At 28.3% G+C, this 21,317-nt stretch overlaps 3 protein-coding genes across 7 annotated transcripts in view; 1 reads left to right on the forward strand and 2 right to left on the reverse strand.

The window, feature by feature from the left end:
• Positions 1–5,661, forward strand: part of LOC105846817 (meprin A subunit alpha) — an 81,210-nt gene extending 75,549 nt beyond the window's left edge. For 4 of the 5 annotated variants that reach the window (XM_065796454.1, XM_065796456.1, XM_065796455.1 and 1 more), the window contains 5 exons: positions 517–555; positions 684–1,169; positions 2,728–2,763; positions 4,802–5,293; positions 5,434–5,661. In XM_065796454.1, the coding sequence (XP_065652526.1) occupies positions 517–555; positions 684–1,169; positions 2,728–2,763; positions 4,802–5,293; positions 5,434–5,438 (1,058 nt within the window). In that variant the 3' untranslated portion in view covers positions 5,439–5,661. The remainder of the gene's footprint in view (positions 1–516; positions 556–683; positions 1,170–2,727; positions 2,764–4,801; positions 5,294–5,433) is intronic. The other variant, XM_065796453.1, reaches the window with a different exon arrangement.
• A 10,760-nt stretch (positions 5,662–16,421) lies between these two features.
• Positions 16,422–18,338, reverse strand: LOC136079095 (uncharacterized). The gene is made up of 2 exons (XM_065794815.1): positions 17,015–18,338; positions 16,422–16,919 (listed from the first exon to the last, which is right to left on the reverse strand). Exons 1-2 carry the CDS (start codon positions 17,592–17,594, stop codon positions 16,564–16,566), a joined length of 936 nt encoding a protein of 311 aa, XP_065650887.1. The 5' UTR covers positions 17,595–18,338; the 3' UTR covers positions 16,422–16,563.
• LOC136079445 (uncharacterized) lies at positions 18,039–20,966 on the reverse strand. The gene is made up of 6 exons (XM_065795183.1): positions 20,716–20,966; positions 20,509–20,570; positions 19,613–19,740; positions 19,308–19,404; positions 18,411–18,743; positions 18,039–18,338 (listed from the first exon to the last, which is right to left on the reverse strand). The coding sequence occupies exons 1-6, from the start codon at positions 20,849–20,851 to the stop codon at positions 18,039–18,041; spliced, it is 1,056 nt and encodes a 351-aa protein (XP_065651255.1). The 5' UTR covers positions 20,852–20,966.
• Between the last annotated feature and the right edge of the window lie 351 nt (positions 20,967–21,317).

Here is a 21,317-nt window from a genome sequence, read left to right on the forward strand (position 1 = left end):
TTTTAACTCTGATATTTATGAGAACTTGTAAGGTTTGTAGCTCTAGTGTTTGTAAGATATTAAGATATCTTATGTTTGTAAATAAAATAATTGAACATTTAATGATTTTGATGTTGATAAAATTGTGTTTATTAAATTTTGTTTATTTGCTTTTGGGTCAGCACATTTTTGAACATTTGTTAAACTAGTTTTAAAGTTTGATTTATAAAACATGTATGTTTCTCAAGATATTCTTGTTAAAAAAGGTCAATTTTGAAGACCAGAATTTAATAATTTATGCGCATAATTAATGAACAGATCATAAAATATAATATTGTTATTCTTTTTAAATTATTAAATTCAATAATATAAACTAGTTGTTAATAATATAAACTAATTATTAATAATACAACTAATTCATTAATATAAATATGATTTGATTTAAAAAAAATAGTTAATTTTATAGTTAATGGTGAATGCTTTTGATTTCACTAAAATTAATTGAATGATCTTAAAACTTTTCTATTTTAATTTCAGATCAACCAAGCATGATTGATCTTGTCATTAATCCAACAGGTATGAAGATAAATCATTGACTATGATTTTACTAAAATTTAACATTACCACAAATAAAATATAATTTTATTGATTACGATTAATAAGTATATATTGAAATAATAATTCTTCAAAAACATTCTTTTTAGATAAAGTTGTTCAACTTTCAGTGAAAGAGCTTTGTTTAAATGAAGTTATTGGGACAATGAGCAGTTTAGAAAAAGCATACTCTGTATCTTTTAAACTGAAACCTTATTCTTACTCTAGAGGATGGGAAAATGTTCTCCACATAACCAAGGGTCAGAATTATGGTGAATGTGGCGACAGAAATCCAGCAGTCTTTTTACATAAAGATGGTTCTGGAAGACTTGTATTTTTTTCGGCTATTAATGGCAACATCAATTCAGAATTTGAAACAAAAAATCCACTTCCACTCAATGTATGGTCAAGTATTAAAATAGAACAAACCCTGAAAAATCGTGCTTATGTTTATGCTATTTATGTTAATGGTTCCATTCAATGTGAAATAGAAAACAAAGATCCAAGGCAATTTAAAGATATAAAAGTATATATTTCAGATCCGTGGTATACTGCACACGATGGTGATATAAAAGAATTATTTGTTATAAATGGAGGTTTAGTATAATTATTTTGAATAATTTTAATAACCGTTGTTAATTTTAGTATAGGGGACATTAGGGTATTCAAGGATACTTAAGAATGAGACCCTAATAAAATAACAAAAACCGTTAAAATGATTATAAATTTTTGTGGAAACAGTAGGATACAATATATAATATAATATCCTTACTTAGGGCGAACCCAGAAAATAGAAGGGGAAAAATGGGGTCAAACAAAGACAGAAAAAAAATTTTTTTTGCTAGTACATAGATCAAACAAAAAGTTAAGTTTTTTATTTCCTTCCTCAATACCAGCACAAGAATAATGGACACATCTGTAGTATTCAATAACCAACTCTCCGTGTTGCTAGAGTTAATCTCCTCACAAATGAGGCTTTATTTGTGTCCAATGCATCTTAATTTGATTGTTTAGCAGATTTGTTTTGCTTTTCATTTATTTTTCTTTGGGGGCCTATATAGAATATTTAAATTGTGAGGAAGTTAAAATGGCATTTTTTTCTCTATGCTTAGAAATACATTTCTTTTAGCCTGTTTTGAAACAGGCATTAAATGGCATTAAATGACTAGATTAAAAAAATTTCAAATGGTTGATATGCTAAACAAAGGCTCAATAGTGATAGGAGCAGTAGATCTGGCAGGAGCTAAAATCGTGGCTATTAAACTGTTGATATTGTTCTTAGTTGCAATGCTCATATCAGTAACTTCAACTGCCATAAAATCAGCTAAAATCATTTATCTACTGGCCAAATACCTATTTTTATATAAATCCATTAATATAGCATTATTATTTTGTAGCAGCATCTACATATGATTCACCAAGTAGAAATGTAATATGAAATTTTTTCAACCATGCAAACCAAGTAAAATGACACTATTCCTTTCAACAATGTGAATAAGTGCAATACTTTTGGTGTGTGTTATTTGGTTATGTTTGTCTAATAACGGTTGTTCCCTCAAAAATGAAACTCCAATTAAGAAAGATAATCTAGCTAACTGTCCTGACATAAGGCCAAATGAAGACTTTTGGGATTATTTGAAAGGTTTAGTCTAAGGGAAAGGGGGCTAAAATAAAATAAAATGATAAAAAAACTAAAAATATCAAAAAATTAATCGGAAGTATCAAGTATTGTTTAAAAAAATTACTCCAGAGGTACAGCAGTTTGCGAGTTAGCTGGACTTTAAGAAGATTGAATGCTGTCCATCTTTACCAGATTTATTGGATTACCAGAAAAAAAATAGATTAACAAAAACAATATTAAGGTTAAATTAGCCTTAATGTTGTTTTAAAGAAAAAAAATAGATTAACAATATTAAGGCTACATTAGTAGCCTTAATATTGTTAATCTATTTTTTTTCTCGACAAATTATACACAACTTAACAAATTGACGTTTGACGTTTTTACAATTTATTAAATGAATAAAACTCTTTAAATGAAGCAATATTTTCATTAATAAATATTTTAAACTAAAGATATTTCAAGTACCACATTTAGTGTTTTTACACCAAATGATTTTTTAATGTAAATTTTTTTTTTTTTTTCTTTTGCCTTAGATTCAAAAAAAATCTCTGACGCAACTCAACCTCAAGGTAATTTTTTATCAATATTTTAAAGGAGTATTTTTTTAAATATACACATAGGTTAAGTAAATAAGTATATAAGTGGGCTAACATGGGTAGTAGTAAGCCAAAGGTAGGAGTGAATCTTTGATCCTATAGCTAGAATGCTCCAAAAAAATTAACTCCAAACTTTCACTAAATAATTACAAGCGAAATTAAGTTGATTAAGAATTTTTTCAAATTCTTAGCACGGTATGTTCTACTTTTTTTTTTGTAAAAAAAATGTTTGTACTTGTTAAAAGTTCTATAAAGAACATGCTGAGTATTTTATTACATTGGTTGAAAAATGTTTGTACTTGTTAAAAATTCTTTAAAGAATATGCTGAGTATTTTAAGTATTATAGGTTGAAAAATGTTTGTACTTGTTAAAAGTTCTTTAAATAACATGCTGAGTATTCATAGGTTGTGAGTATGAACATGCTGAGTATTTTAATATATAGGTTGAAAAGTAACTAATAAACAAAAATCTAGAACAGTGCACAAAAATGTATTTTTTTTAATGATAAACCTCGTACTTAATTTTCATTGAGTATTTTAATCCAGTTACTTAACTTCGTTTATAATAACTTCCTAACAACTTTATTTATCCATCGAGATAAATTTTAAAATTTTCTATGAGCTTATTACGTATTACGCTTTTCAAATCAGAAAGTTAATTAAACATGAATTATAATATTTTTTAGCACTCATTTGCGTCTTTGCAACTTAAATTAGTTTAGAAAAGTTTAATATTTCTATTATGTTTAATTTTTAAGTTCAGTTGAAGTTTATCAAATCACTGTTTCCGTCTGTTGCTTTCCATTAGTAGCTCATTCATTATTGAAATAAAATTTTAATTCTTACATTAAGAAGAAACCCTATCTCGTGGACAAATTTGTGCTTTACCTTGCTTAAAAAAATACTGTTGCGTACCATTAATTTTTTATGATGAACTTCACAAGTTTTTTCAATTTCTCTAGTAAGTCATGATAATCCATGTCTTCTTGTTCTATTATATCATTGCTTATAATTTCCAAATCCATATCATCAAAGTTGTTAATTCCATTCATCTCACATGTATTTGGTCATATTAATGCCAAAACCAACTAAACGTTATTCCATTGCCTCAACAATATTGAGAGCCAAATAAACCAGTTCTCGTTGTTGTTATCTCATCACTACTGTTAGAATTCACATCCCAAAATCGCCTTCCTATTATAGTAGTTTATTCATCAGCGCTTAAGCTATATTTTTCTTCATTTTTGAGTTTTTCTGGATGCTCGCATTAGTGTGTTTCTCTTTTCAGTGTAGTAATTGTGAAAATATTTTACTACATCATGTTCTGTTGTTGGAAGCTTGTGATCATCTCGAGGTATGAATTACCTTATATAACTATTTCTAGTAATTGAACATCATACAATTTTAATAGACCTTCCACATTGTTTCTTGTTGCCATTTTTTTTTTTTTTAAAGTTGATTAATTTTTATCAATTTTGTCATTTAGATAAGTTTTAAAATAGTGGTAATCTTTATCAGCGTTGCATAGTTACGCTTAGTAAATTTTTTGTTACTTGTCCACTCTTAGTAAGTTAAAAACAATTTATGCTTTAAATTTCAGGTAAATAAAGCTAATGGTTTAATAATTTTTTTCGGGTCATTCCTACCCTTAAATGGGTGTAAAAGTAAGCAATTAGGTATTTACAGTTAATTGTCAATAAAATCTGGTTAATTATCAATAAAAATCTGGAGTTTTTTTTGGTACGTGTTTTATTACTATTAGAAATCTAATACACCAAGCCATCTTGGACTTTTTTTCGTACATTTTTTGTTACTTTAAGTTTCCTTGATATAACCATTTTTAAATAAAGTAGCTTACTTTTACCTATTCTCCCTATATATCTTGTTAAAAATAAATAGAATATTCAAATATATTTATGTAGAGTTTTTTTGCGAGGGAGGGGGGATATGGCGGAGGAGTTAGTCTATAATTGATTTTACTTTTTGTTATTACTATTTAAATCATTTTCAGACAAATTTGAAGATGCCAGTGAACAAAAGTTGCAAGAAAATAATTTGTTTGCAACAATGAGCTTCTTAAGTACAACATTCACAGTTTCATTTCAGATAAAACCGACTTCTTATTCGATAGGAAAGCATAGTGTTTTCCATTTTATGCAGGATAAATTTTTAACTCAAATAGCCAATAAAAAAATTTCAGCTTGGTTTCATGAGGATGGATCTGGAAGACTAGTTATTGTAGCAGGCTTTTTAGATAACGACAAAAAACTAACAGAGTTCACTACCAAAGATTCTCTCCCTTTAAACCAATGGTCATCTATTAAATTAACTAGAACAAAAGCTTTATCTAAGTATAGAACTAATTTTAACATCTATCTTAATGATAAACGTGTTTTCAATGTTGAAAAAGAAGCAGAAACTTTTGAATTTGTTAGAGTTTATTTTGGTGATCCATGGAACAGTGTTCAAAATGGCTACATTAAAGATTTGAAAATATATAATAGTAAGTTTTATTTAATCGTGTAGTTATTTAATATATTTAAATTTCCAAAATTTCGTAAATTTTTTGATTTGACTATAATTACTATAATGATTTTTTATGTAGACTTTTTATTTTATTTTTTCATTTAATATTTTGTTTAGACTAATATCTTTTCAAAAGTTTCAAAAGTTGTTACAATACTGTTGAAGCTAATAAAACAACAACTTTGCATTTGTCATTTGCAAAATAATTGTCGTGTAAACTATCAGAACACGTTATCATCTGTTTATGTAATTTTTCATATTCTTTTGTACATAAATTATTGCATTATATAAATAATTATATTATGTATAAAAATTTCGATGTTCAAATAATAAATAATATCAAAATTTATAGAACTTGTATTTCAATTTATTTTTGGCATTATTTCAATTCTTGCATTTTTGTTCGTTTTTTTCTGTATTTGTTGCTGCTTGGTTATGATTACTTAGTGATATTGTTTTTAAAGTAATCTGTTATTCTGCGCGATCACAAAAATACGCGATGTAAATGAGCGATACATGAGAAGAAAATTTACAAATCTTCAAAATCAATTAGCCTATTGACACAGAAAAATAATAATAACCTTGACTAATAATTTTAATAACAGTGTGAGATAAGTTACAAGATTTGTTTAGAAAAATTTTTTCTAAACAAATCTTGCATATTGGATGGCATACTAAAACATAAAATTGTATATATAAACGTTACTTACTATAGGAAACATAAGACTACTTTCGCGCTCAATAGTTTTTTTTTACCTTCCTGATCCTGCATGGCGTTGGGAACCACCTGATGCTTTAAATATCTTTAGAGTATTCTGATGCAATTCTCTAAAAGTTTTAATTTTTTCACTATCTTTCTATTACTGATCATTGAACCATCCTTTATTTGCCACTCTGTTGCTTCGCACTGCTTTTTGATCCATTTCTATGTATATTTACTTGAAAGTGTTGACAAATTTTTAAAAAGAATTTGAATGTGACTAAACTGGTCATCATAAGTAATTTTATCTAACATTTTATGGATTATTGTCAAACTAGCATAAAAATTAATAAAATAATTATGAATGATAAAAAAGTACAACGGAAGTCAAGTAAAATGTTTTTGCGCTTTTTCTTTTTTTTTTACAATCTTTTCCGGTTGTTTTTTTATTCTTTTGAAAAAGAAAATTTTTAAAAAAAAAGTAACTATATATGAACTTGTTATTGATATGTTGGTTGAAGAGAAATAATTTTCACGTCGTTCAAAAAAAAAATTCTTCAGAAAACATGGATGGGATTTTAGGATGTTTTGGAAATATATATATATATATATATATATATATATATATATATATATATATATATATATATATATATATATATATATATAATCAAACTAACTGTTTTGGTATGGTAAATAATGCACCATAAACTTACATAACCATTATGCATCCATTTGCATCTCACAACCTAAAAAACTAACGTACTGCAACGAATAATATCTGATTGGTTGCTGAAAAATACGATTAATTCCTTCCTCCATAATTTCTGTGAAATTCATAAGCAGTGAAATTCATAGGCATAAGTCTATTGTTAAATGGTTTTTAAGCACATCTTGTACGTTGCCACGTTTAAACGCATAGTAAAGCTATCTTTAAAGTCTCATCGTCATCTTGACAACGTTTAGATCTATTTCTAGATCATCAAATATCGAACTGACCATTGTCTTCCTTTCCAGCTTTCTTCGTAAAATTATCTAATTTTTAAAACAAGTTTATTATTTTTTTTTGGCATTACATGCTTTGACATTAGGGCGTCAAACTATTTGATTCCTAATGTCCTAATCAAACTTAAGAGTTCTCATTTTGTATATTGTTTGCGTGTTTATGTCAGAGTTTTAGAGTAATCTGGTACGCTGATTACATAAAAACACGCTCTAACTGAGCGGTAAAAATTTGTTTTTGTTTTTAATTATTTTTAAGTTGTTTGAAAATGAACAATCAATAAATCTATACCCTGTCAGTTCTTCGTTTTTAGTGTTGGCGTACTATTGTGGTAATAACTTCAAACTTAAAAAAAGAAGACTATAATCTATTAAAGATGCTAAGTAACATTTTTTGATTAAAAAGCTTCTTTCTTTTGTCAGCTTTTTATGTGCTTTTATTTACTCATATATATATATATATATATATATATATATATATATATATATATATATATATATATATATATATATGTATGTATATTTGCTTTTATTTACTTAAACTGTTTGAAAAGTAACTAAAAGAAACTTTTGGTAACAAAATGTAAAAAACAAAAACCAAACAACTATTCAACAAAAACGAACTTTTTTTGCAATAAATAAGGAAAAAATCTATCGCAAAAATTGTTAGCCTGAAAAAAACTGCTAAATGATTTATAGAATGCCCATTAGTAATTTATGCATTTATGGTATTATTTCCAAAATTACTAAATGAGTTGTTCTTTTAGAGGTTGAGTGAAAATAAAGATAAAATAAACACAATAACTCATTTACAAACAAAAATCTGAAACTTAGCTTTTAGGGCATATATGCAGCAATTTAAAAGAATTATAATAGAACCACGCTTCTAATTACAAAAAGTATTTATTTAATGAATAAAGAAGCAACGAGACAATTCTTCAAAGGACCTGAGACATGAAAGTATATTAGAAAACTAGCATCAAATTGGATCTTTAAGCAGTGGCCTTGCTTGTTCTGATTTTTTTTTAATTACTTTTACAGAGTTTACTATTCTCAAACATCACTAACCTCAAAGTAAAGAATTTTCTGGGCTTGTTCTTCAACAGCAGTGCTTTGAATCCGAAGCCCTATTTAACTTGCAGTAGGGGAGAGCGGGGCACGTTGTCATATTTCAGAAACTAATCGGTCAATTTTCATATAAACTATTTTATTTGGTAGTTTATCATTATAGTTATTTAAAAAACAACTTTGGAAAGCTTCAGACCGTTTGAGTATAACATGCCACCGTTTCTAAAGAAGGCTCCATGGTATGACAACTTGCCCAGCCTTAGGGGCAAGTTTTCATGATAAGAGAAGCAAGTTGTCATAACTATATTTTATTACAAGTGTAGGTCTAAAAAGTAAAAAAAATAGTTTCATAAAGAAAACAAGTATTATATTATTCATTTATAATTTATTAAAAATTACATATATAATTTATACACTAAAACATTATGAAAATGACAATTTAAAGTCATTATCAGAGTCACAGTTATGACAAATATAGCTGGACCCTCCTGCTGTAATTATTCCATAGCCCAGCTTAAGCACTCACAACATTTGATCCATTTTTCAGCATCTCTGTTATTAGCCCAAGTATCCATGCAAATGATACAGTAGTTTTCCTTTTCCTTTTCTGATGATATAAGTTTTGAGTATGTTTTTTTGTTGCTTTGCCTTTTCCATTTCCCTAAGCAGAACTTTTGCATTTTTTTGGCAGTGGCTCTGATGATCTCACAGAATTTTTAAAAGGGGAATCAGTCAATATAGATGAAGTTCTCTTCTTGCGTGTGTTTTTTAAAAGCTTTTTTTTTTGTGCCTTTAAGCACAGAGCATTATGAAATTAATTTTACTTGAAATATTGAAGGCTTCTGTGATGAATAAGTCGAACTTGAAGCAAAAGTGGATTGTTCTGGTGAGACTGTAACCTTTAAAGATTGATGTATTGTTAATTGAGAATTAGTTTTGACTGGCAAAGGTTTTTCTGTTACTGAACTTGGAGTAAAGTCTAAATCTTTAAATGTTTGAGGGTTAAATAAGTGGAAACCACATCCAAGAAAAGTTGCTCAGTATGTTATTTGGTTTTATTCTCAATGGAAAGGCAACCTTCACTATTTCTGGTATATTATAAATTGTCATACCTTTTCCAGAGTTACTAACCATCCAACTGTTGATGGCTGTATTTACAGCCATTTTAAAGGGATTATAGACAGTTCTATCTAGTGGCTGCAAATTGCGGGTGCAATGGGGTGGAAAACCTAACATAATAGTTCTATTTGCTGTCGCATAATCTAGTGCTTTCAATAATAAGTGCAAAATGTGAGACAGCATATACTAAGGTAACAAAAACACCTCTTTCTGCTGAGTTTATTACCCCAACTTGCTTTTGGCCCTTTCTTGAGATTACTGTTTCAGGCTTTTAAACTGTAGTCACCCCTGTTTCGTCCATACTTCAAATATTTGCTGGTGTGAATTGGTGACGTTGATGACACACCTGAAAATTATTGAAAAAACATTTCAACATTATGTTTGTTAAAACTTATGGCATGTGCAATGCTTGTGGCCTCTGGAGCTTTTAAAGACAATGTTGGATTTTTTTGGAGGAAAGACGTAAACCAATCTCTCCCAGCACAATGATTGTCCACCCATAATTTTGGCAAAGCCAATTTATTAGCATCTGCTAAATAGTATGCTAGTTTTCTAACATCTATTGGTGCAAGGCCAAAGTAAATATCTGGAGCTCTTTGCAAGCAGCTACAGAGTTCAAGTTGAGGCTCCTGCGTCAACACTTGTCTAAAATAACATAAAATATATACCAGTATAAATGCATGCTTTATGGAGTCACTTATACCAAATATTATAATCCTTAAACATATAAACAATCTACAAACCTAGGTTGTACGTAGCCTGTGTGAAATTAAGGTATTGTCAGTTTTTCTTCAAGATCTTCTGTAGAGGCTTTTGACAAATAGCGTTGTAGGTTTCAATATTTGATGTTAAAATCTAGAGACACCTGGGCTGTGCTTCTGCCATTTAACTTTACAGCTTCCACTGCTTCAAGGATTGTGTATTTAGCAGTAGAGCCTCTACTGGTTTTCCTTTGATAGTTGCGAACCATGATTTAAAATCTGATAAAGCAAAAATAAAAGATGCTAGGCTACTTTTTGTTTACTTTTTGTTAGTAAATTAACAAAGTCAAGTCTAAGTAAGTATAACTTTATAACTATCTATAACTATCATTTATCAATGTTTACTTAGGCTTATTAAGTTTAAATATTATGCCTAATTCATTCTAGTGATGTTTATTACTTATAATAAGTGTTTTATGTATTATTAACTTTCATTTAAGAGTTTTTACAACTAAATGAGAGTATGGAGGCAATTTTTTTTTATATGACAACTTGCCCCCTTTAAAATAGGGCAACTAGCTCCACATGGGGTAAAGGAAGGTTTGATCTAAAAAACTTTTTATCCTTGCCGTAAATCTGCAACATAACAAACACACCAATAAAAGAATTTACAAAAAAGTATAAACGTTTTTATGTATTAAACACAAATATTGCATATTGTTACTGTATTGAATAAAAAAGTTAAAAAGTTACTTACCAACAAAACTTTTACTTTTTTTGGATTTGTAGAAAAACTATTCGCGCGATTTCCGTGAAATCAACTGTGCAGTCGTCTTTCAACACCATTTATATAATATAAGGAAATCACAGCATCAATCCAGCCATAACATTCCGAAATAGCGACGATGACAACTAACCCTTATGACTTTTAGCACCGCTCTCCCCTACCCAACAGTTCACGTTTAAAATTTAAATTTTTCATCTTAAAGATGATATACAAAACAAAAATCAAGTTTTTGTTTTGTATATCATATTCAAGAGCTTTATGCAGAGAACGATTGAAATTGAGGAAAACTCTATTCTTCTTGCAACCCTACTTTCTTTTAACGCACTAAGAAGTTTTTTGGCCATTGATGAATTAGTTTTGTTTTGTTTAATTCTTGTCATTTGTTGCCATAGTAATGTTTTGCAAATTGCGAACAACCTGATATATGTATAAAAATGTACAAAACTAAACAAGAACAATTTGTCTTTAAGTATGTCTACATAAGTATTTCAATACAAAAAAAATTGATGATCTGATATATTTCAACTTTACAACAACCTTTAAAAAAATATATATATATGTATATAAAAGTGTATATATATATGTAATATATATATACATTTATATACATATATATATTATATAAATGTATATATATATTACAAATTGAGGGGGTTGTAATTTTTATTACTTAAATTTTTCATTATTAGAGGGGGGTTTAAACTTTATATGGTCATAATTTTTGAACGCTTAAAAATAATACTATGAAACTTAAAAATTATCGATGAATATAAGTCTAGTTGAGTATACAAAAAATATTTTATCAACTTGTTGCTCTCACGTTTGGGGCAGGTGTAGCAAAAATTTTAGGGCTTTTTTGTTCCCAGCCTCCAATCATCGCAATTTTTTGCAAACTCTCATTATTTGACATAAGTATAAACATATAAATGTTTTATAATTTTAGAAAATAAAAAATATAATTTTAGAAAATAAAAAATGAATACAAATAGTTATTGCTGTGTTTGCTGGGAAACAAAAACTAAAAAGAGTCTTATTGCAGTCTAAGATACTATTGAAAAACTAGTGCAGACGTATGTATACTCTGGATACATGAAAGAAATTGCAGCCTATCCTTCTTCTATATGTGAAAATTGCAAAACTAATTTGTACATGCTTGCAAAAAGAAAGAAACCACCAAGCAGATGGACACAGAAGATAGAAAAGGTTAGGTTTAAGTTAATTGCATCTTTTAAAATAGAATTTTAAAATATCTGCTAAATTATAAAGATGTCAATTCTGTCATAAAAAGCTCAAATGTCAGTTCTGAATAATAACTATTTAGATTGATTGGATTTCTAAGAAGCGCAAGTCTGACATTATTACAAATGAGATTGATGAGAGCTCTTCTACCTCTCTAGAAAACACATTAAAGATCTGCTCTAAATGCCTGTCAATAATAGGTAATATAAACAGAAGATTTTAAAATATTACATGATATTGGTATAGTCAAATTACCATCAACAATATTTATTTAGGTCGTGGCTTAGAGCACAAATGCTGCAAATCAACTGCTGTAAAAAACCTTACATCATTGGCATTGGAACAAGGTATGCACAGTGCAGAGCAGGTGGCTTCTTCAATAATCAAGGAAAAAATGAACAAAGAAAAAGTAAATTCAGGTGATCTTTTTTTATTTAGCCACCTGCGGAAAACCGCAGATAATAAGAGTTAATCGTCCTGAGAACAAAGGAGACAGAAATTAAATCCAGCAAATCTCTTTTAAAGCATTTAAACAACTTCGAATAAATCTTGATCTTTCAAACAGAGGAACTAGAAAACTAATTTCTACTCTTAACAAGGCCACAGGAAAGAGAGTTGTCCAATCAGAAGTGACAAAGTTACTGTCAGATCTTAAATCAACTGTGAAAAATTATTACAGTGTTCAGTCCATGCAATTTGAAGATAGGGATAAAAAGGTTGATAGGAACCTGGTTTTTTATGAACATTATAAGTGATAGAGCGTTAAATCCTTATAGTACCATTATACGAGTTTCAATCGATGGAGGTGGAGGTTCATTGAAAATATGTGTTAACATCTTTGATGCAGATGAACTTAAAGTTAATAGTAATAATATAAAAAACAGACGTAAACGTCGGGGATCTGACGAATATATTGGGTCTGGTGTGCAACGTATACAGTTTATTGTTATTGCTGAAGATGTTCCTGAAACATATCAGATTATAAAACAAATTTTAGATATTATCCAGCTAGACAGCCTGGGTTTTCATTTTGCATGGGATTTAAAGTTGGCTAACATGATTATGGGTTTATCTGGGCATGGTGGCATCTATGCATGTTTATATTGTGAAAATGAGAAGACTATAAATGCAGGAACTCTAAGAACGTTTGAAAGCCTTGATCTTAAAAAATATTACGTATTGGTGATAAGTTAGTGTTTTTCCTTGTGTTTTTCAAAGAGAAGAAAGTAAAATCTTGGGTGTTTTTAAAAGTAACACATTTAACAGTACGTATTAAATCATTTTAATTTGATTTAAGAATACAATAACAATGCTTATATGCAATGTCGTCAGTATGGGATTTTGCTTCAAGTATGGGATTATACAGCAATGTCGTCAGTATGGGATTTTGCTACAAAACGAAAAAATCCAAAAACAAAATCTCTCGAAAGACAATGCTCGCGATGCAACAATATCATTGTCTGTTCTGGAAATTCTACAACTACATTGAAAGCACATCTTAAGACACATGGAATTGATTTTGAAAGGTCAGCAGCTGGCACATCCAACGAAGAACCAACAGCAGAGAAAAGAACAAAATCAATTTTTGAATTTTTCAATCAAAAATCCCTCAAAGAAATAGTTACAGATATGGCAACTGATGGTATTTCAATTAGAGCAATAACTAGAAACAATTATATTCGTCAATCTATATCACGAGATGGTTACAAACTTCCAGCTAATGAACGTGATGTCATGAAATTAATTATTGAAGATTTTAACGAGAAGAAAGCAAATGTTGTTAAAATAATTAAGGAAAAACTTGCTAATGGAGCAAAATTCAGTATGTGCGTAGACGAATATACAACAATAAGAGGAAGACGATTCTTTGGAATTAATATACACAGCAGCGATGATAAAGTCACTATTAAAACTGGTCTTGTTCGCATTGTTGGATCTTGTTCTGCTGAAGACATGGTTGTCGCTATGAAACAACATTTAACTGAATTTGGAATTGACATGAACAAAGATATTGTTGGCTCAACTCAGGATGGAGCAGCAGTGAATAAAAAATTCATTAGACTTGTGGATATAATTGGCCAGTTTTGCCTAAACCATGCTCTACATTTGGGTGTCTGCGATACTTTATATAAGAAAGAGAATGAAATTGAGGAACATTATTTTGATAGCGATGAATCTGATGAAAGTAATTGCTTTGATGATTGCCTTGATTTGCTAAATGATGACGACATTGAACAATCTGAAATTAGTTATCACGATTTGCTTAAAAATTCTCAAAAGCTTGTCAAATTCATAAAAAAATCAACAGTTCGCAACAACATTTTTTTGAGTAAAGTGAAAGCTTTAACAGGACGTGAAATTGAACTACATCTTGATGTAAAAACTTGCTGGAATTCAATTCCAACCATGTTGGACTCGATTATTAAGACTGAAATGGCAATTCGAGAGACTTTATTTGAGTTTAATGCGACACACATTTTGGATTCAATTGATTTTATTGCTCTTCGTAATCTTTATGATGCTATGGAACCGATAAAACTTGCAGTTCAACGTTTAAGTCAGGAAGATGCAACATTAGCAAGTGCTGAAATAATTTTGGAGTTTATGTTCAAAAAATTGTCAATGATCAACAGCAAAATCAGTGAAGAATTGTACAACAACTTGAAAATCCGTACTGATGAAAGATTAAACAAGGATGTTATGAATCTTTTAAAGAGTTTAAAAGATCCTTCAAACATTCCAACAAAAGCAACATTGATATTTGCCGGTCGTCTTGCTTCTCGATTGTTTGGATTTGATGAAGAAACTGAAATAGATGAGTCGATACAATCCGAATCTGAAAATGTTAGTCTATCACTAAACGACGAATTAAACTTGCTTCTTCGTAAAGAACATACAACAACAACAACTGGATCAGATTTCAAATGGTTAAAATCGGAATTCACTCTTTGTAAGAACACTGGACAACGTACAGAAAAACTTCAAAAATTAATCAATGCACTTTTAAGTATTAAAGCAACATCAACTGACGTTGAGCGTGTTTTTTCAGTTTGCACAAATTTTTACACAAAAATTAGATCGCGTTTGTCCGACGAGTCACTTAAAGCTCTTGTCTTTTTAAAATTTTACTATAAAATATGAAGAAAAAATTGTATTTTGTATTCGAATAGCTGAATAAATAGTTAAAGTTTTTTATCCTATAATAAAATTCAAAAATTGCGTTTTTTAATAGCTATATTTATTTAATCTTCTTCAAGTAAAGCTTCTAAATTTATTTTTGTAAACGACATTGACAAATATAAGGACATTGACGTTTTTTGCTCCTTAACTTGTGTCATTATTTTAATTTCTTATAAAATTTTAAAAAGCAGTAAAAACAGCTGTTAACAGCTGTTTTTTTTGAAATTGAAAAACAGTAACAGCTGTTTTTTCAAAACCACTGTTTTTGAAAAACCCTATGTAAAAGTACTTAGCTTTATATAATTTTCTAAAAAATTTGTCTTCTGCCTACAAATGACCGAGAGGCCGGATTTAGGTTTACTAAAATCAATGTTTGAAAAAAATAAAGGTAAAAGATATATAAATTTAGCATAAAGTTATTAAAAAACTAAAGTATATTTTGGTGAATAAAGTCATCATATATTATCACTACTATTCGATAGAGTCAGTACAATGCCCCAGAAAATACGAGTTTTGGTACATTGCATGCAAAATTCTTGCATGCAAGGATTGCAGTGCATGCTTTTTTATGGGGAAGATGGAAGGGAGAGGGATGTAAAAAAAAATTTAAATATATTTCTATATTTTATGCTAGATTTATATTTTATATAAAAATTTTTGCAATTGGAGGGTCAAGGCCCCTATGCCCTCCTATTATTAACATTTTCAATAGGATTTTGGACCCCCGCAGTTTAAAAATGCACCCTTGGATTTTTAAAATGTTTAATTTTTAATATTCTAATAAATATCTATTTGATGGCATTTTTTTTTTTTTTAAGTAGGATAAAGTTCAACCTGAGGGTCGATTTATGACACAGTGATATATATATATATATATATATATATATATATATATATATATATATATATATATATATATATATATATATATATATATATACATATATATATATATATATATATATATATATATATATATATATATATATATATATACAGGGGCAGACTGGGAAGGGTTTGGCCCACTATTCCAAGTTCATTAGTGGCCGTATTACTACAGGTCCAACCCCCCTCCCTCCCAAAAAAAAAAATGTTAGCTTATATTGTGATTACGGGCCTTTATAAACTTTGTGGGTCAACGGCCAAATTATCTTTTATACAAAATAATAATTACTGAATGTGTTGAATATGTTAATGGTTTTTATACCATTATTATATTTATGTTGTTGTACAATATCTAAATAATTGATATTGTCATCAACATAACTTTTGCTAAAATCTTGTATAAATTAGTATGAAAACATAACATAAATACATAATAATTTAATCAATGTGATAAATTTGATATAACATAAAACATAATTAAACAAAATAAAAGTAATGATACTTTATGGCCTTATGCCCTTATAGGTACTTAGATAGTTAGGTACAGTTAAAATAAATTGAAGTATTCAATATTTTGACAACAGCTTTGACATTAACGGTGATGAACTCTTTACTATTTTAAGTATGTCTTCAAATTCAATTTCGTCTAAAATTTCTTTTTCAACTGTCATAAGGAGAATTGCTTCCAAGTGTTCATTTCCAAGAGAAGAACGTAAACGATTTTTAATTATTTTCAATTTACTAAAAACACGGTCGCAATTTACTTGACTCACGGATAGTGTTAATACAAATTCTATGGCAGTAAAAAGATAAGCGTATAAAGGAGAATGCATATTAAGCAAATAAATTAGTTTGTGAACACACAAGAGACAAGAATCACGATTATGTCCATTATCATTTTCTCTCATAGACTTGTCACATCCTAAAAAAAAATGAATTACCTATTAAGTTTTTAGTTATACTTGTTTATACACCTAGGTTTAAGTTACGGCCTACCTAAATTATTTTTTATTGTACCTGTTCTGATATCAGTGGGAAGTTCATATAAATTATCATTAATCCCATCATCTTCTTCATGGCTATTTTCATCAATGCTATCATATCTTACACGATTGGATTTGTTCAGCGGTTGTTTAACACTATTGTAAATACTTGCAAAATGTTTTAGTTCAGCAATTAACAATGGATGGTATACTGACGTCAAAGTAGACAATTTTTGTAACGCTGACTCTGGAAGATCATCTGACTTCAAATCCTTCAAATGTTTTGGTAAAAGATATTGCATGTCAACAATTAAACTTGTATTATTTATAAATCTCTCTGACAGGCTAGTTTTTAGTTGATCAATAATACACAGGAGTACTTCAACCTTAAATTTTTGTTTGGGATTTATTGGTGATTCATCGCTACATATTTCGTCAAACATTCGCTTTGTATGTCTTATTCTGTTTTGCTTAAACTCGGATTCGACAATTATATCTTCAGGTAATTTAGCAGTTGTTAACTTGGTATTCGTATCCGAACAAAATTTTTCTGATTCTGACATAACATCATCAAAATTAATTTTATCTATTTCTTTAATAGTTGTTTTGACCATTTCCCATGCAGCAAGAAGGTCTAAATTTTTAGTTTGTAAATAAGTTGACGTAGAACCAACAGTAATAAATATTTTTTAAAATACATGAGCTGTACATATGGTTTTAAAATTGCATAAATTTTCTATTAAAGACGAGGCCTCGGATGAAGACTTTGGATCAAATTTACTTGATGTGGTAACAAAGTTAAGAGCACTAAGAACAACTGTTATAAACAGTCAGCACAACTGAAAACCCATTTTAATGCTTTTTCTCGTGACCACCATCGGGTTTCACCAATTTTTGAAGTTTTCTTAATTTATTCTGACCAGTTCCTAGTTGTTCCTGTTATTCTTTCCAAACATTCATTCTTTTGTAAGAGTCTGAGAAGAATGTTGATAGACGATTCAATAATCCAAATAGTTTAATAGCATCTTTATTATCACAAGTATCACAAATGCATAAATTCAAAATATCTGCATAACACCATATGTAAATACTGTTTTCATTTTCTTTTTTATGTACGCATGAAGTCCATTGAAATCTCCTCGCATATTAGCAGCACCATCAAAAGACTTACCAACAATGTTTTTAAAATTAATCGAATGATCATCAAAATATTTTTTTAATAACTCATACATGCCTTTTCCAGAAGAATTTTTTACTTCTAATACAGCAAAGAGACGTTCCTTTACTTCAGATTTAAAAACATATCGTATACAAACAGCAGCTTGGTCTGTAGACCCTATATCTTGTGTGCTGTTTACCTATGAACAAAATATTTAAAATATGTATTATATACACATATAGAAAAAATATATAATTTTCAAATAACATACTTGTATACTAAATTGTTTATCTCCCAATTCACCTTTAATTTTTCTTCTTATTAACTCTAATATAGCTAAGATAACTTTATTAACTGCATTCTTATAGAGCATTGTTACTAAAGATCCTCTTCCTTTAGAATTATTAGAAATATTTTCTTTGCGCTTTTTACTAATTTCAATTGCAACTGTCAAATAGTCATTTAAAATTGAATCTCGCTTGGCTGTAAACTTTAAGAGTTCTAAAAAGTTTTCTCTATTATAGTTAATATTCTCATAGTTAATATTATATAAAGATTCAGATGAACCTGAACCTCTATAAGGGAGATTTTGTTTCCCCAAAAGCTTAACAATTTCAAAAACTTGCTCTAAAACATGAATACGTTCAAGTGCTTGTTTTTTTTTTTAAATTCATCATATTTATATTTACAGAATTTTCAATATTGTAATTATTGGATGCTAAAATATATGCTTCCACAGCTAAACCATGAACTTGACTATTTTCATGTGATTCAATGGTGGCATATATATTTTTAAAATTTGTACATCCAGAACAAAAATTACTAGCTGAAGAACTGAATACCATGCAAATTGGCAATAAACAGCTTCTACATAATTATTGCCTTTACATTTTACAGTCAACCATTTTCTTGGTATTAAATTACCTTTAGGTCTGTTCGATTATATATTCTGTGAAGAGACCAAGCTACATTTTCTGAAAACTTAGGTTGACAAGGGTGAATTGTATTTACAAACTCCAATTTTTGAACCACGGTTAAATTTTTAGGATTTGTCGGAAATTTTAAATCAACTTGTATAGTATAACCATAATTTTCCGACAAAAAAAAAAAATCTCATATAAATTTAATGGGTAAACTAATTAAAATGGCAATAAGTAAATGTCCTCACAATAGGAATGTAAGTTGTCGATGTACAAACCGAAATAAAATCAGAACCAGTTTTTCCAATACTGCTATTCATAATACCTGTCTCATCATCTATAATACTATTGATATTGATATTAGAACGTATAATAATATCTTATACCTAATGCAATCAAACAATTAGAAACATAAGTTTTTTGTATTTTATAGTCTACAAGACTACAACACAAGTTTATTTAAAAGTATTAGTTTTTTTAAATATCTTTGTGTACATTTTTTTTTTATTTACATTTTATATATTTTAATATGGTATATAAGATACTGTAATACTTTGTACTCACACTAGAAAATGTATGATTTTTCGTTTCATCAGATTCTATTACTAATTCCAAACTTTTTTCATTGATGTTTAAGTTATTGGAATTATGCACAGTAGATGTACTAGTACATACAGGATCCTGTAATGATAATTCCAATATAAGTTATATGAATAAGAAACATAAGTTTTTTTATTCTATAGTCTACAACACAATATTAAAATAAAAGTGTATAGCTAGGTTTTTTTTAAAGATACCTTTGTGTAAATTTTTTCTTTATTTACATTTAATATATTTTAATGTGGTAGGCAGTCTTGTTAAGAATAATTTTCAAATGTATTTGAATATAAATTCAAATACTTTTTAAAAATATTCAAAATACTTAACAAATATTGTTTTTTAGTTCAATAAATTGCATATTATAAATGTTATTTTTATTAATAATTATTAATATATAATATATAATTAACACGATATGCAAATGTATAGATATTTAAACTTATTTATAAATGTTTCAATGACTAAATATAATTCTTTATTAAGTAGTAAGTACAAGTGTCCCATATGCCATGGTAGAGAGGAGCAGATGGGGGTTTCAGTCATTTTGTTATCTGCTTGTGTTTTGGGAAACCTTATTTATAAATTATCATAAGTCAAAACTATTAACATTAAATAATAATACTTTAGAAACAAAATTTAAATTTGTATATTACGAAAAATTGGTAATTGGAATTTCGAGTTGAACACTAGAATAAAAGTATTTAGTATTCTCGAATAAAAATACAAAACAAAGTACTTTTTAAATATTTAAAAATACACGGGTTGAAAGAATTTGAAAAGTATTTAAATACAAGTATTCGAATACTTAACAAGACTGGTGGTAGGTATATAATATACTTTAATACTTACACTTGAAAATATAGGATTATTTGTTTTTATTTCGAATTCCGATGTATCATCATTAAAGTTATCTAAAAATGTTAATGCAATATAATTTAAAATAGGTACTTAAGAACTTAAGGTACTTCATGTCTTCATATATATTTATTATTTATATACATATACTATCTATAACATACCCACTCAGAATTGAATTATATAAACTTATAAACTTACCACTTCGTGTATTGATAGTTGAACAAAATTGTAATTTCTTTTGTTTTGGATGACTTCCTGCTGCTTTCAGTTCGGCAATTCGTTTATCTCTAATTTTTTCCGCTCCTCCTTTACGATTAGTTTTAACTTTATTCATTTTTATTTTTTAGAATTGACTATTAGTCCGTAGTCGTATCTTATATCATACTCGTTAGGTTAATGCACCTATTGTACTTTCGGTAAATGTATGACGAACAGTATAGGTAATACTCGACAACAAATTATTATTAAGTTAATATTTGTTCCGGCAGTTGTAGTCAGTTTCTTCCTGATATACACCACCACGCACAGTGGGCCAGAATGCACTTTTACTGGACAAAATTCATAACTAATTTAATATTAGAGCTATATTCACTAAAATTAGTATGAGTACTAATATGATGTCTGCGCTTTTTATGAAGGTAATATTTTTTTATTTCGTTGCTATGGATACCTTTATTTTGCTTAGCAACAACCTACTTTTGTTATCTGCAGATATTTTATAAGTGCTATATTCACTAAATTTGGCATGAGTACCAATATGAGATCACACTTCTTACAAAAGTGATAGTTTTTTAAATTTA

Source organism: Hydra vulgaris, chromosome 04, assembly GCF_038396675.1.
Source record: "Hydra vulgaris chromosome 04, alternate assembly HydraT2T_AEP".
Lineage (NCBI taxonomy): Eukaryota > Metazoa > Cnidaria > Hydrozoa > Anthoathecata > Hydridae > Hydra > Hydra vulgaris.